The sequence below is a fragment of the Taeniopygia guttata genome, chromosome 21, assembly GCF_048771995.1.
Source record: "Taeniopygia guttata chromosome 21, bTaeGut7.mat, whole genome shotgun sequence".
Lineage (NCBI taxonomy): Eukaryota > Metazoa > Chordata > Aves > Passeriformes > Estrildidae > Taeniopygia > Taeniopygia guttata.
The window spans coordinates 1,621,500-1,635,215 of NC_133046.1; the positions used below are offsets into that span (position 1 = coordinate 1,621,500).

At 45.9% G+C, this 13,716-nt stretch overlaps 2 protein-coding genes and 1 long non-coding RNA gene across 6 annotated transcripts in view; 1 reads left to right on the forward strand and 2 right to left on the reverse strand.

The window, feature by feature from the left end:
* Positions 1 to 286: 286 nt before the first annotated feature.
* LOC140680409 (uncharacterized) lies at positions 287 to 2,311 on the reverse strand. The gene is made up of 2 exons (XR_012051667.1): positions 2,166 to 2,311; positions 287 to 623 (listed from the first exon to the last, which is right to left on the reverse strand). It is a non-coding gene; the product is annotated as an uncharacterized lncRNA (long non-coding RNA).
* Positions 2,122 to 12,203, forward strand: TAS1R3 (taste 1 receptor member 3). Its single transcript, XM_012570405.5, has 6 exons — positions 2,122 to 2,387; positions 3,335 to 3,635; positions 4,039 to 4,818; positions 4,971 to 5,174; positions 5,260 to 5,380; positions 5,796 to 12,203. The coding sequence occupies exons 1-6, from the start codon at positions 2,173 to 2,175 to the stop codon at positions 6,719 to 6,721; spliced, it is 2,547 nt and encodes an 848-aa protein (XP_012425859.5). The 5' UTR covers positions 2,122 to 2,172; the 3' UTR covers positions 6,722 to 12,203.
* Positions 8,677 to 13,716, reverse strand: part of DVL1 (dishevelled segment polarity protein 1) — a 52,010-nt gene continuing 46,970 nt past the window's right edge. For 2 of the 4 annotated variants that reach the window (XM_030289520.4, XM_030289518.4), the window contains exon 15: positions 8,677 to 12,859. In XM_030289520.4, the coding sequence (XP_030145380.1) occupies positions 12,483 to 12,859 (377 nt within the window). In that variant the 3' untranslated portion in view covers positions 8,677 to 12,482. The remainder of the gene's footprint in view (positions 12,860 to 13,716) is intronic. The other 2 variants (XM_030289521.4, XM_030289522.4) reach the window with 2 other exon arrangements.

A 13,716-nucleotide genomic window follows, 5' to 3' on the forward strand; every position in this document is an offset into this window, starting at 1 on the left:
GGGTCGCACTCTGGGGGTGTGCTGGGAAGGAACACCACTTACTCAGATTTTAATTTTTTTTCCCCCTGGAAAAATCTGTTTAATTTTCCTGGAGATCAGGCCAGCTGATTTTCACCTGTGCAATGAATTAAATGCCTTCAAATAAATCAAATAAGGGAAAAAAAAAAGGGTTTCGATATCTAGAAATGATGGTATGTAAAATTTTTCCCTAATTTCAAGGGGAAAAAATGGGTTTAGATCTCTAGAAATGATGGTATGACCACAAAAAAACCCCAAACTTGTTGTCCCTTGTCCCACTCATTCTAACTGTTCCTCTTAGGAGATAAATTAATATTTATAATTACCAATATTGAAGATGAATTTGCCCAGAATTCAGGATTATGTTTAGAATTTATTTTTTTAAGTTTTCTAGTTAAAGCTGCCACTGAAATAGTCCAATAAAGGGAAAGGATGATTAAAAAAAGTCAAAAAACACAGGTTTTAGGTCTCTGTATCTGCTTTTCTTCCTGCAAGGAAAATATCCCAGCCTTGGAGCATCACTTTGGCAGCAAAATCACTTTTTTGATACAGTGAAAATTGCAGGAAATTGAATTTCTCATTCAGAGCTGTCCTAAAATCCAACCCTGGACAGAAAAAATACAGTAATAAAACCTAAATTACCATGCTGTGAACTCAGATTTAAGTTGGTTTTTTTTTAACTGAAAATATCCCATCTCAGTGTGAGGGGAAAAAATAAAATTAGATCAGGCAGGAACAACTTCCTAAAAAAAAAATATCAGTACAGCTGAGTGAGAGCTCAGCAAATTTGTGAGCCAGGAAGGGCCACTCCAGGCAAATTCCTGCCCTGCCCTCAGAGATTTGGGTATTTCCAGGATGAGCTGATCTCAAATTAAAAAAATAAATTTAAAAAAATCTTGCTGTGTAAATCTTTTACCAGAGGGGGGCACCTGAGTTTTGTCCCCTCTCCCAGAGGAGAGAATTTTTCCCAGGGTTTTTCCCACATTATTTTCCCAGTTTTTTTCCCAGATTTCTTCCAGATTTTTTTTCCCAGGTTTTCCCCAGTATTTTCCCATATTTTCCCCTCAAAATGCAGCTGCCTGATCTTTGCCTGTGCCGCCTCCCTGATTTGGGTATTTCCAGGATGAGGTGACCTCAAATTTAAAAAACAAATCCAAATTCTCGCTGTGTAAATCTTTTCCCAGCGTGGGGCACCTGAGTTTTGTCTCCTCTCCCAGAGGAGAGGATTTTCCCCAGATTTTCCCCAGATATTTCCCCAGATTTTACCATTTTACCCCAGATTTCTCCCAGTTTTTCTCCCAGATTTTCCCCAGATATTTCCCAGACTTTTCCCCAGAATTTTTTTCCAGATTTTTCCCCAGATTTCCCCCAGATTTTTTTCCTACATTTTTTCCCCAGGTATTTCCCAGCTTTCCCCCCCATATTTCCCCCATTTTTTTTCCCCAGATATTTCACAGATTTTCCCCAGATATTCCCCAGATTTTTTTCCTACATATTTTCCCAGATATTTCCCTGCTTTCCCCCCATTTTCCCCCGAGATTTTTCCCCAGATATTTCACAGATATTCCCCAGATTTTTTTCCTACATATTTTCCCAGATATTTCCCTGCTTTCCCCCCATTTTTCCCCCAGATTTTCCCCAGATATTTCACAGATATTCCCCAGATTTTTTACCTACAATTTTTCCCAGATATTTCCCTGCTTTCCCCCCAGTTTTTCCCCAGATTTCCCCCATTTCCCCCCCATTTTTTCCCCCAGATATTTCACAGATTTTTCCCAAATATTTCACAGATATTCCCCAGATTTTTTTCCTATATTTTTTTCCCAGATATTTCCCTGCTTTCCCCCCATTTTTCCCCCAGATTTGCCCCATATTTCCCCCATTTTCTCCCCAGATATTTCACAGATTTTCCCCAGATTTCCCCAGATTTTTTTCCCAGGTTTTCCTCAGAAATCTCCCGCTTTTCCCCCAGGTTTTCCCCGGATATTTCCCAGATTTTTTCCCAGCTTTTCCCCATATATTTCCCATTTTCCCCCCATTATTTCCCCCATATATTTCCCATTTTTCCCCCATATATTTCCCATTTTCTCCCATTATTTTCCCCATATATTTCCCATTATTTCCCCATTATTTCCCCATTCCCGTACCCGCAGCATGCAGCTGTGCCCGTGGCTGTGCCCGTGGCTGTGTCTGTGTCTGTGCCGCCTCCCCTCCGCGCGGTGCGGGTCCCGGTCCCGGTCCCGGTCCCGGTGTGTGCCCGCGCTGTTCCGCCGCCCCGGGGATTTCAGCCTGGGCGGTCTCTTCCCGCTGGGCAGGAGCGCTCCGAGCCCCGCGGCGCGCCCCGAGCCCGCCCGCCCGCTCTGCCCCAGGTCAGCGCTGCTATCTGGGGCAAAAAAGGGAAAATCGGGGAGCTGGGGTGGGCCAGCAGCTGGTCCCGAAATAGAAGTATTTTGTAATTATTATATAAGAAAAATAATTTTTATATATAACATGTATTTATATGTATTATAAATATGTATGTATTATAAATATTTATAAAGGTATATAAGTATATATTCTATGTTAATATAATATATAATATATATATATTTATATTAACATATCTATTATATATGTTAATATAATATATAATATATATTATATATATAAAATATATATAAAATATATATAAAATAATTATATATAATGTAATATAATTTCTATATTAATCTATATTAATCATTTTCCTCCCTGAAGCCAACGCAGCTCTCCTCTGTATGCATTTCCATATATTTCTATCTATAATTTCTATAATAAACCATTTTTCCTCCCTGAACAGCTGTTCCTGTATATATTTCTGTATATTATTTCTATATATTTCTATCTATAATTTCCATAATAAACCCATTTTTCCTCCCTAAAGAAGGCAATGCCAGCTGTCCCCTCTATATATTTCTATATAATTTCTATAACAAACCATATTTCTTCCCTGAAGAAGCTAATGCTGCCCGCTGTATACATTTCTATCTATTTCTATATATAATTTCTATAATAAACCATTTTTCCTCCCTGAAGAGCCAATGCAGCTGTCCCTGTATTATATATTTCTATATATAATATATATTTCTATATATAATACATTTCTATATATAATTTCTATAATAAACCATTTTTCCTCCCTGAAGAGCCAACACAGCTGTCCCTGTATTATATATTTCTATATATATTTCTATATACAATATATAATATATAATATATAATATATTTCTATATATAATTTCTATACTAAACCATTTTTCCTGCCTGGAGAAGCCACTGCAGCTGTGCCATTCCCCAGGTTGCTGCCCGAGGGGCTGATCTGGGCTCTGGGGATGAGGTTCGCCATCGAGCAGATCAATAACTGCAGCTCGCTGCTGCCGGGGGTCCGGCTGGGCTATGAGCTGTACGACTCCTGCTCCGAGCCGCTGGTGGCCCTTCAGCCCAGCCTCCTCTTCCTCGCCCGCCGCGGCTCCTCGGGCATCGCGCTGCTGCGGGACTACAGCGAGTACCAGCCCCGCGTCACCGCCGTCATCGGGCCCCACTCCTCCACCCTGTGCCTGCTCACGGCCAAGCTCTTCAGCTCCTTCCTCATCCCACAGGTAACTCCTCTCTGCAGGAAGAATTCTCCCTCTCAGGTAATGAAACCAACTCCAGAATTGATGGTTTGTGTCAATGTCTAACCCCGTAAACACTCGTGGTAATTTCCTTTGCTTACTAAATTTCTTATAGAAATTTCTTACAGAAATTCCTTAAGTAAATTTCATATTAAACAGTTCCAGAGATGCATCCAGGAATCCCTTCCCAAACCTTGTAAGAATTTTCTCCCTTTCTGTGGAGAAGGGTTTGGTGTTAAAGCAGATCCCAGTCTTTCCTCTGCCACAGATTTCCGGGGTGTCCTCTGCTCCTGGTGCCATAACGTTTTCTCTACTCAGTCTTCTATTTCTGCGAAGGTTTTAATAAACCTTTGGACTTCTTTGGAAGTGAGGATCATTTCTCCCACAGGTGAGCTATGGAGCCAGCAGTGAGACCCTGAGCAACACGGAGCTGTACCCGTCCTTCTACCGCACCGTGTCCAGCGACAAGAACCTGGTGGAGGCCGTGGTGCTGCTCCTCAACCAGTTTGGCTGGAACTGGATCGCCACGGTGGGCAGCGATGACGAGTACGGCCGGGGGGCCCAGGCCCTCTTCCTGAGCATGGCCAGCACCAACAACATCTGCATCGCCTTCGAGGGGCTCATCCCTGAAGACCTGACCGAGCCTAATGCCAAAACGCAGCTGGAAAACACAATTAAAATCATTAACAGCACCAAAGTCAACGTCATCGTGCTGTTCGCGCACACCCCGGCAGCCCAGGCCCTGCTGGAGCACAGCATCAGGATGGGGCTGGGCAAGAAGGTCTGGATTGGCACCGAGGCCTGGATGGTGTCGGACATCCCCACCACCACGCCCAACATCCAGAGCGTGGGGACAGTGCTGGGCTTTGTCACCAAAACTGGGACGGTCCCCGGCTTCCAGGAGTACGTGGTCGAGCTCTTCCGCTCCGTCACTCAGGAGGAGTTCTGCCGGAGTTCCTGGGAGCTGAGCCGAAGCACGGACGCCGAGGAGCTGGACACGCCCTGCCAGCAGTGTGGCAATGTCACCCTCGAGGACATCTGGCCCATGCTGGAGGTGACCACGGTGCAGCCGGTGCACATGGCCGTGTACAGCGTGGCCCACGCCCTGCACAGAGCTCTGGGCTGCACCTCCAAAGGCTGTCCCAAAACACCCATCAGGTCCTGGCAGGTGAGGGCAGATTTTTTGGTTTTTGTCATGTCACAGCCAGACTGGCGCAGTCTCAGCCCACCAAGGGACAGCTGATGTCAGCTTGCAGAATTGTCACCCTCCAAACAAGAACAACTGTACCAAAATCGATTTTGATTTAATTTCCTCCGCAGCTGCTGCACTACATGAACACCCTCCCGTTCGAGGTGAACGGCCAGAGCTTCAGGTTTGATCAATTCCACGGCACAAACACTGGGTACAAACTCATCCTCTGGGCCTGGAGGGATGGCACCGTGACCCACCTGCCCGTGGGGGACTATGACCAGTCCCTGTACATCCGGAAGTCCCAGATCCAGTTCCACACCGCAGATAAGAAGGTAAAAATGGCACAGTTCCTTCTGGTTTGTTGGAGATTCGTTCTCCTGGAGGTTCCTGGCTGATGTTCGTTCCTGCCTTTGCCAGGAGCCCACATCCGAGTGCTTTAAGCGCTGCCAACCAGGACAATTCAGAAGAATAAAAGGATTCAACCTCTGCTGCTATGACTGCACAGACTGCTCGGAAAACACCTTCTGGAGCAGCACAGGTGAGGTCTGGGCAATTTTAAGGCTGGATTATTCTGTCTCTTGGCTGAAGTGTTGATGAGCTGGGAGCTCTCCTCCACAGCCACTGCCAGGTGTCCCCTCCCTGTTCTGCTCTTCACTGGGGACCTGCCCTGTTGGGCCCAGAGGGAAGGAATTAGGACAACATTTATATTTTATCTGCAGAGCTAGGAGAGAAGGGTGTGATGAAATTCTGGGGCTGTGAGTAGAAGAAAGGCAGAGGATAAAATCCTGGGATGGCTGGGGAAGGCAGAGGCAAGAAATACAAGGATCCTTTGGGGATGAGGGTGGAAAAGCAGAGGGGAACTACCACAAGCTTGGGAGGCAAAACACCACCCCAAGCAGCACCAAACCGCTGTGTGACCCACCAGCAAGGAGCTCAGCGGGCTCTCTTTGCAGACAGCACCAGCTGCTCCCCGTGCCCGCGGCACCAGTGGGCACCTGCCCGCAGCACGCGCTGCCACGACCGCAGCGAGCGCTTCCTCTTCTGGGACGAGCCCCTGGCCGTGGGCCTGCTGAGCCTGGCGGCGCTGGCGGCGGCCCTGAGCGTGGTGGCAGTGCTGCTGTTCCTCAAGCACCTGCAGACTCCCCTGGTGCAGCTGGCAGGGGGTGCCAGGAGCCTCTTTGCCCTGCTCTGGCTGCTGCTGCAGAGCCTCAGCTGCTGCCTGTACGTGGGCAGGCCCGGCGCGGCGCTCTGCTCGCTGCAGCAGCTCTCCTACGCGCTGTGCCTCAACGGCTGCTTCTCCACCTTGGTGCCCAAGGCCCTGGAGATCGCCCTGCTGACGGAATTCCCCCGCCGTGCCCCCGGGCTGCTGCGCTGGGTGACCCAGGGCAGGGCTTGGCTGCTGGTGGCCGCCTCCATGCTCGCCCAGGCGTTGCTCTGCTTGTGCCACCTCCGCCTGGGCCCCGACTACCTGGTGGCCGACTACAAGTCGCTGCCCAGCGAGGTGCTGCTGGTGTGTGGCACCCAGTCCTGGGCTGCCTTCGCCCTCCTGCACAGCTACAACAGCTGCTTGGCCTTCTCCTGCTTCCTCTGCACCTTCATGGTGCAAACCCCGGCCGGGAGGTACAACGTGGCCAGGGGCATCACCTTCGCCACCTTCATCTATTTCGTCGTCTTGATCTTCTTCCTGGTGATTTTCACCACGCTCAGGACGGTCCTCAGGGCTGTCACGCAGATTTGCACCATCCTGGCCACCACCCTGGGCATCTTGGCCAGTTTCTTCATCCCCAAGTGTTACATCTTGGTGTTCAGGCCTGATCTGAACACGGAGGATTATTGCCAGAACCCCTCTGAGGAGCAGCCAGAGCAGGACAGGCAATAAACCACCCCCTGCCTCACCTGCTCCTCACAGGAGGTGGATTTTAAGGAGAAAATCTTGTTTATGAGCACTCTGTGGCCCCAGGCACAATCAGCTCTGAATTGGAGCTGTGAAAGCTCAGGGCTCAGCAGAGGAGCAGCCTCCATCCTCTCTGGAAGCACATTTCAGCCCCAAAAATCAGCCACAATTCGGTTCAGTTAATGAAAGAATCTCCAGAAATGGTATTTTACATCCATCTCTCAAATCTGGCAATGTGAGTCACCAACACCACTCCCCTGTAAACACTTCTGGTAATTTCCCTTTTTTATTAAACAGCAGCTCCTGAGATAGATCCAGGAATCCTTTCCCCAAGCCTTGTAAAAATTGTCAAATCTGTCCAATAAAAGGGAAGTAGAAAGAACATTTGTGGCAGGTACCAGCAGCTGTGTGTGTGACACAAAGGGAGCATTACCCATTCAAATCCCAGCTCACTCAGTTCTGCCTTAAACAGGGCCAGAGAAATCATAATTTATACGGAAAAAAATCTCAATTAATTGAAAATCAGAACCACTAGTGATTGTCAGTAAATCACAGACTGCTCAGCAGTGTCTCCTGGAGACAGAACAGAATTCCACCACTATTTTACCCTGATTTAAGTGTCAATCTTTCAGAATAATTTCCCAAGTCAGGTTTGCATCTGGGAGGAGGAAGGAAGGAAAAGGAAAGTCCTGTTGTACAGTGATTTCCCATGGAAATCAGGGGCAGACTCATGGAAATGAGCTCTGTGCAAATAACGCTCGGCAAAGGCAAAGCAGGAGGTTCCTCCCTCCCCAAAACCAGGCAAAAATCACCAAAAACTTCAAAAACTTCACAAAAACTTCACACTTGCCAGGCAGAACTGAGTCAATGTCCAGTCACATCACCACGATTTTTCTTCTCCCCACTCATGCTGACAAGGAACTATTCTGCTCTTTTATTCTTTAAAAATTTTTCCATTTCTACTCTTTTATTCCCTAAATTTTTCCATCTCTCTACTGTGTGTTACTGGAATTTAAGCTCAATTTTAAAAATTGCAAATTAATCTAAACCAGTGATTATTTCCATTCTTAAAAAAAAAAAATAAATAAAGAACCTTTTGGTGCACTGCAAAGTTACTTGTCCCCATTTTTTGTGATTACCTCCATCCAAATTTATTCCTCAGTGTTATTGAAAAAACCAAAACTCTGACCTGGAGCCTGGAGTTCTTGTTCCTGGAGCCTGCAGGAATTCTTCACAACCACCAGAAATTCTCAGTATTCCTCCTCCAGGGCTGTGGTTCCATAGCAGAGAAGCATTAAATATCTTTTGATCATCATTCCAGAAATAGGGAAAAGAAAAAAATCTGATTTAACTCCACCAGGCCCTGCAGGAAATGGCTGTCCAAAATTCTGATCATTTAATATTCACTTAAATTCTGAGCATTTAATATTCACTTAAATTCTAAGCATTTTAATATTCACTTAAATTCTGATAATTTAATATTCACCTAAATGCTGAGCATTTAATAGTCACTTAAGTTCTGACCATTTAATATTCACTAAAATTCTGATAATTTAATATTCACTTAAATTCTGAGCATTTAATATTCACTTACATTTGGATAATTTAACATTCACTTCAACCTGCCCATTTCATATCCTCCCCACTGGAAAATGCTGGGATCTGTGGCATTTAAATGATGTTTCACTCTCCCCTTGCTGTGTGATCTGTGCCAGCTGGGAAGAAGGAATCTGCCTCACCAACCTGTGCTTGTTCTTCTCCTTTAAGCTGGAAATTTAAAATAATTTAGGCTGGAAAAAACCAGGGTGTCCTGACAAACCCAAAAGTCTGCACAGGGTGTCCCAGTGATCCTTGTTTCTGCTGGAGTGTCCAAAAATGGGCAATATTGATGAATTAAATCCCAATGAAATGCTGCAAAGAACTGAACACATACACTGTGGTTATCACATAAAATTAAAAGCTTTTTAGTGTTTAAAATAGCATTTACACATAAGCAGCTATATATTAACTATACAGACACTTGGGTTTTAATACAATATCTACAAAAAAGAATTCAATTATGCAATAGACATTTAACAGGAACAGTGCAGTCCATGCTAATAAGAGGTCACTCTTGGAGTAGAACCAGTTCTAGGATAGGTGATAGTCTGGGTTTTCATTATTTAAAATCATGTCACTTTGTTCCTCTACTGTACATAAAATTTTTTACATGTATTTCTAATCACTGATTAGAATTAATAATTTTAAGTCAATCTTATTACAATCCAGTTAAATGCAAAACAAAACAAAACAAAAATCCAAAACAATTACATCAACCCATGAGCTGTCAAGTCTCAGGAGGGGAGAGAACAAAAATCAGAGAGGACAAAAATCATAGCAAAAATCAACATCTGTGCATCATTGCTTGCCATCCAATAAAACCTTTGGATAAAGTGTCCAGGGCACTGATTCCTTGGAAAAGCAGATTTATTAACAGGAGGTAAAAGACACACCAGCATGCTTTTAAGACTATTTGCCATAAAAATTTCCTCTTCAGGGTTCAGATATTGGGTGGAGACACTCCCCCTGCAGATTCTGCCTCTTGGGGTGGGAAAAGTCACCCCAAAGTGTTTCCTCCCCTTTTCCAGGATCCCCCAGACATCCATCCCTGCTGCAGGGAGGGTGAGCACTGAGCTCGGCTGCAGAATAAAAATTCCTGCATTTTAAAAAGCAATCCAAGAATTACTTTAGTCCAATTCCTTCGGGCTCCTGTTCTGAGGGTGTTCCCATGCCCTGCACAGCAAAGCTCTCCCTGGAGCCATTCCATCCAAATTTAATTTCAGAATTCAAGAAATGCTGGGTCTGCAGCACTCCAGCCTCCAAATTTCCTTCCCCCTGGCACAATTCCCACTGTGGGCACAGTTCCTGCAGGGAATGCTGTGCCCAGCAGGGCAAAGCTGGAAAGTCACAAAGGATGGAAGCCAAGGATGGGATTTGGGAAATCTCATTTTTCTTCCCCTGAGGAAACAGATCTGGCAGAGATTCAGACCTGACCTTCAGCCCAGCCTCTGCACAGGGAGGGAAATGCAGATTTTTGTGTCACTGCTCAATATTGCACTGTTCCAGAGGGGCAATGCTCCCTCCTTTCCCTGCAGTAGGGGAAGCTCCTCCAGCCTCATTTCCTCAACAAACAATTCCCACATCTGCTGGGGACTCACAACCTCGTCCAGGGCGACCCACGAGCACACACATTTAAAAAAAAAAAAAAAAAAGTAATTTTTCAACATAGCAGCAAAGACCAGCAAGACACAGAACAGTTTCTGCCAACAGCAAAACCACGAGACAAAACCAAACCCCCAGCAGGTGTGTAAACTGCAACGCTTGGAAATTAAACATTTCCAAGTGAAAAAAGTTCAGCTCCCAGCTTTAATCCCCTTTTTGGAAACATTAAAAGGAGATTTTTTTTTTTAAAACTCCAGCTCTCTGAGTTCTGCCTTAAACAGGGCCAGAGAAATCATAATTTATAAGAAGCCAGAAAAAAAATCTCAATTAATTTAAAAGTAGAACCACTAGTGATTGTCAGAAAAGTCACAGACTGCTCAGCAGTGTCTCCTGGAGACAGAACAGAATTCCACCACTATTTTACCCTGATTTAAGTGTCAATCTTTCAGAATAATTTCTCAAGTCAGGTTTGCATCTGGGAGGAGGAAGGAAGGAAAAGAAAACTCCTGTTGTACAGTCGAGCTTTAGGCAGGGCCTCTTTTGGAGCCATCCATAGGTAGTGATGAAAGCTCTGCTTTCAGAAGCCTTGGGCAGCTTTTTTTGGGGGGAGGTTTTAGTAAAGAAAATTAATTTAGAAGGCCAGAAATGGGCTGAGTGAGAGTTTCCCAAATTCCTGGCTCCCTGTGGAAGGAGAAATTGAGTCTCCCATTCCCACAGACATCTGGAGTCTCTGACAAAGGGAGGTGGGAAAAAGGAAAGAAGTGAAAAATCAGAATGAAATGGACATTTTGTGAGTCAGTTTTCAGGGTGACAAATGAGCTGTGTGTGTACAAAGATGTTCCTTCTTCACAAACACCTTGGCTATTTACCCAAAAAGAAGCTTCTTACCAGTGAAGAAAATTCTTATTTACAGTAAAAAACTGATTTTAAAGCACCTGTCCTAAATCCTGCCAGCTGTAGGGATCTCACAGAAGAGGATTTAACTGAGGAATGGCCCCATGGTCAAATGCCAGAGCAGCTCCTGGCTCATTAAATGAGCCACATGGGAGCATGGCTGTGCTCACAATACCTTAAAAAAGCTTCTTAAGCATCCCTGAAGCTGCTGGAATTTACTTTTACAGCCTCAGAGCAGAAAACAGCCAGAAAGTAAATCCTGGGGATATTCAACAGCAGAGCTCCTCTGCAGGAGGAGGAGTCAGGGCTTTGTTTTTGAGAATTTGAAAAGGATTTCTCTGTGAGGAGCTCCAGAGTGGCTCTAACTCAGAGTCAGGGTAAGGATTTATTTTTGGGGAGCTCCAGGGTGGGTCTAACTCAGAGTCAGGGTAAGGATTTCTTTTTGGGGAGCTCCAGGGTGGGTCTAACTCAGTGTCAGGGTAAGGATTTCTTTTTGTACCATTTCTGGTCTGTTCTCAGACACCCTCACACCTCTCTTCCGCTGTGCTCAGAAATGTTCCCTGGGGGATCAGACATCTCCAGATCTCTGTTTCAACAAAAAAAGAGAAAGATTGTGCTCAGAAAGGAAGGAGGGATCACAGAGAAGAGCCACGTCCCAGTGGGAGCCAGGATTTCTCTGCTGGAATGGAATAAAGAGCCCCTTCAAAAGGGCAGAGCTGACAGAACTGCAGCCATTCTCCTATTTCTGTGGGAATAACTCTTCCAACCTGCAAGCAAGTGCACATCAGAGGGAACAGCCACACCTGGCAGCAGGGATGTGACTGAAATGCCCAGGAACCGAGTGCAGCTGGAAAATCACTCTTGGGAAATAAGGAAATAACTGAAGGAAACAACTTTACAAGTTCTGCACAATGAACACATACAGTAGCAAGACTCCAGCACTCCCTTGATAGAATATCTCAAAAAAAAGCCCCTTAAAGAATCCAAAAAAGATTGATTTATACTGCCCAGTCAGCAGAAAGTAGCCACAACTTTGTTTTCCTCTAGGAATTGGTTGGATCCTGCTCCTTTCCAAGCACTTGTGGGTGCCACGTCTGCTTAGAGCTATGGATGCATCCAAAAATCAGCATTCCAAGGCAGTATCCCAGATACCAGCCAGCAGTCCTTTTGTCCTTGCAAGAGAAAAAGCAGGGGAAAAAAAAATCAAAGTGCTCCTATGCATTGTCAGGAATTTAGAAGTCATGTGAAATACCAGTCCTGCATTCAGCCCAGCAAGAGACACTAATTCCACTGAAGTAGGTGCCACAATGACCAAAGCTCATCAAGATGTGAATATACACCAGCCATCCACGATCCAAAACGAGATGGGGAAGGGAGAAAAAAATAAACGTAACGAAAAGATGCCGTCGATTTGCTGATATTTAACAATCCCAGGAGATTTTGTTGTTCATTTCTGTAGGCCAGGGGGGCGGGGTTTGTATTTTTTTTCCTTTTTTTGTTGAGTTTTGCCAATTTTTTTGCCGTTTCGTGCGACGCGCTGGCGAACAGAAAGGTGTGACATGCAAGACAGCCAAGCCTCTTCCAACTGAGCGCCCCACAACCCACCCACTAAAAACAAAAAAAACCAAGAGTCTTTTGAAGGCACTTCCTCTCACATGATGTCCACGAAGAACTCGCAAGGGTTGCCCATGGCCTTCTGGAAGGACTGGCGGCTCCCGGTGAGCTCGGGCGGCACGGCGCTCAGCTCGCGCACCGGCGGCGCTCCGGGCGGGCCGCTGCTGCCCAGCCCCTTGGAGCCCAGCTTGGGGAGGCTGTACAAGGGGGGCAGCCCCGGGGGCCCGTAGGAGTGGTGGCTCTGGTGGCTCCTGTCGCTGGCGGAGCGCTGGCTGAGCTGGCTGAGCGGCCGCTCGCGGCGCGCGCCGGGCTCCGACTCGCTGCCGCTGCCCCCGGACTTGCGCTCCTTCTCCCTGCCCGCTCCTCTCCTGCTGGTCTCGCTGGTGCTCCGGTTGGAGCCGCTGCTTTTGCTCCCTGCCGGCCCAAAAAGGAGAAGGGAAGGATGAGCTGTGCTCCGGGGAGGGTCCCGCGCGCCGGTGTGAGGGATGTGCCATGGTGGGGACACACGGACACGGCCCCGAGCAAAAGCAGCGGCTGCGTTCCAGCTCCGGGCACAAATCCAGCCCGACGGGAGGGAGGGGAGCAGGAAAAAGCAGGAATTTGGGGTTTGACTCAAGCAAATGAGCTTTAATTGTAATTGGCTCTGCTTTATTGTGTGCCTTTTCCAAAAGAAACCCCCTTGCCTTTGCTTTCACCTGTAAATACCTGAGGTTTTGTTGGCTTCAGTGGGGAAGTCCTTTTAAAATTACTTTTCAAATTACTTTTTCTGAAAGAAACCCCTTTGCCTTCTCTGTCACTCGTAATTTCCTGAGGTTTTGTTGGCTTCAGTGAGGATTTCCTTTTAAAATTACTTTTTCCGAAAGAAATCCCTTTGCCTTCTCCGTCACCTGTAAATCCCAGATTTTGTTTGCTTCATTGGGGAAGTCCTTTTAAAATTCCTTTTTCCAAAAGAAACCCCTTTTGCCTTCTCTGTTATCCTTAAATCTCTGAGGTTTTGTTGGCTTCACTGGGGATTTCCTTTTAAAATTCCTTTTAAAATTACTTTTTTCAAAATAAACCCCTTTGCCTTCTCTGTCAAAAACTGATTTTTTCAGGAAGCTGAATGTTTTGCTCTGTTCCCATGACAGATTAGGAGACAGTTCCAAGCTAATTATTTTTTTTTAATCCAAATGATCAGCCTAAGGAATATCGCATTAAATTCATGCACCGTAGTGCAAGATGGACTTCTCAAAAAGGATCCTCAAAAAGGATTCCCAAAAAGGAACAGAGGA

Coding starts and splice junctions, on each gene's coding strand:
- TAS1R3 (XM_012570405.5), top strand. CDS start 2,173: ATGCAGCTGTGCCCGTGGCTGTGCCCGTGGCTGTGTCTGTGTCTGTGC. Junction 2,388..3,334: donor GCCCGCCCGCTCTGCCCCAG/GTCAGCGCTGCT, acceptor GCCATTCCCCAG/GTTGCTGCCCGAGGGGCTGA. Junction 5,381..5,795: donor CACCTTCTGGAGCAGCACAG/GTGAGGTCTGGG, acceptor CTCTCTTTGCAG/ACAGCACCAGCTGCTCCCCG.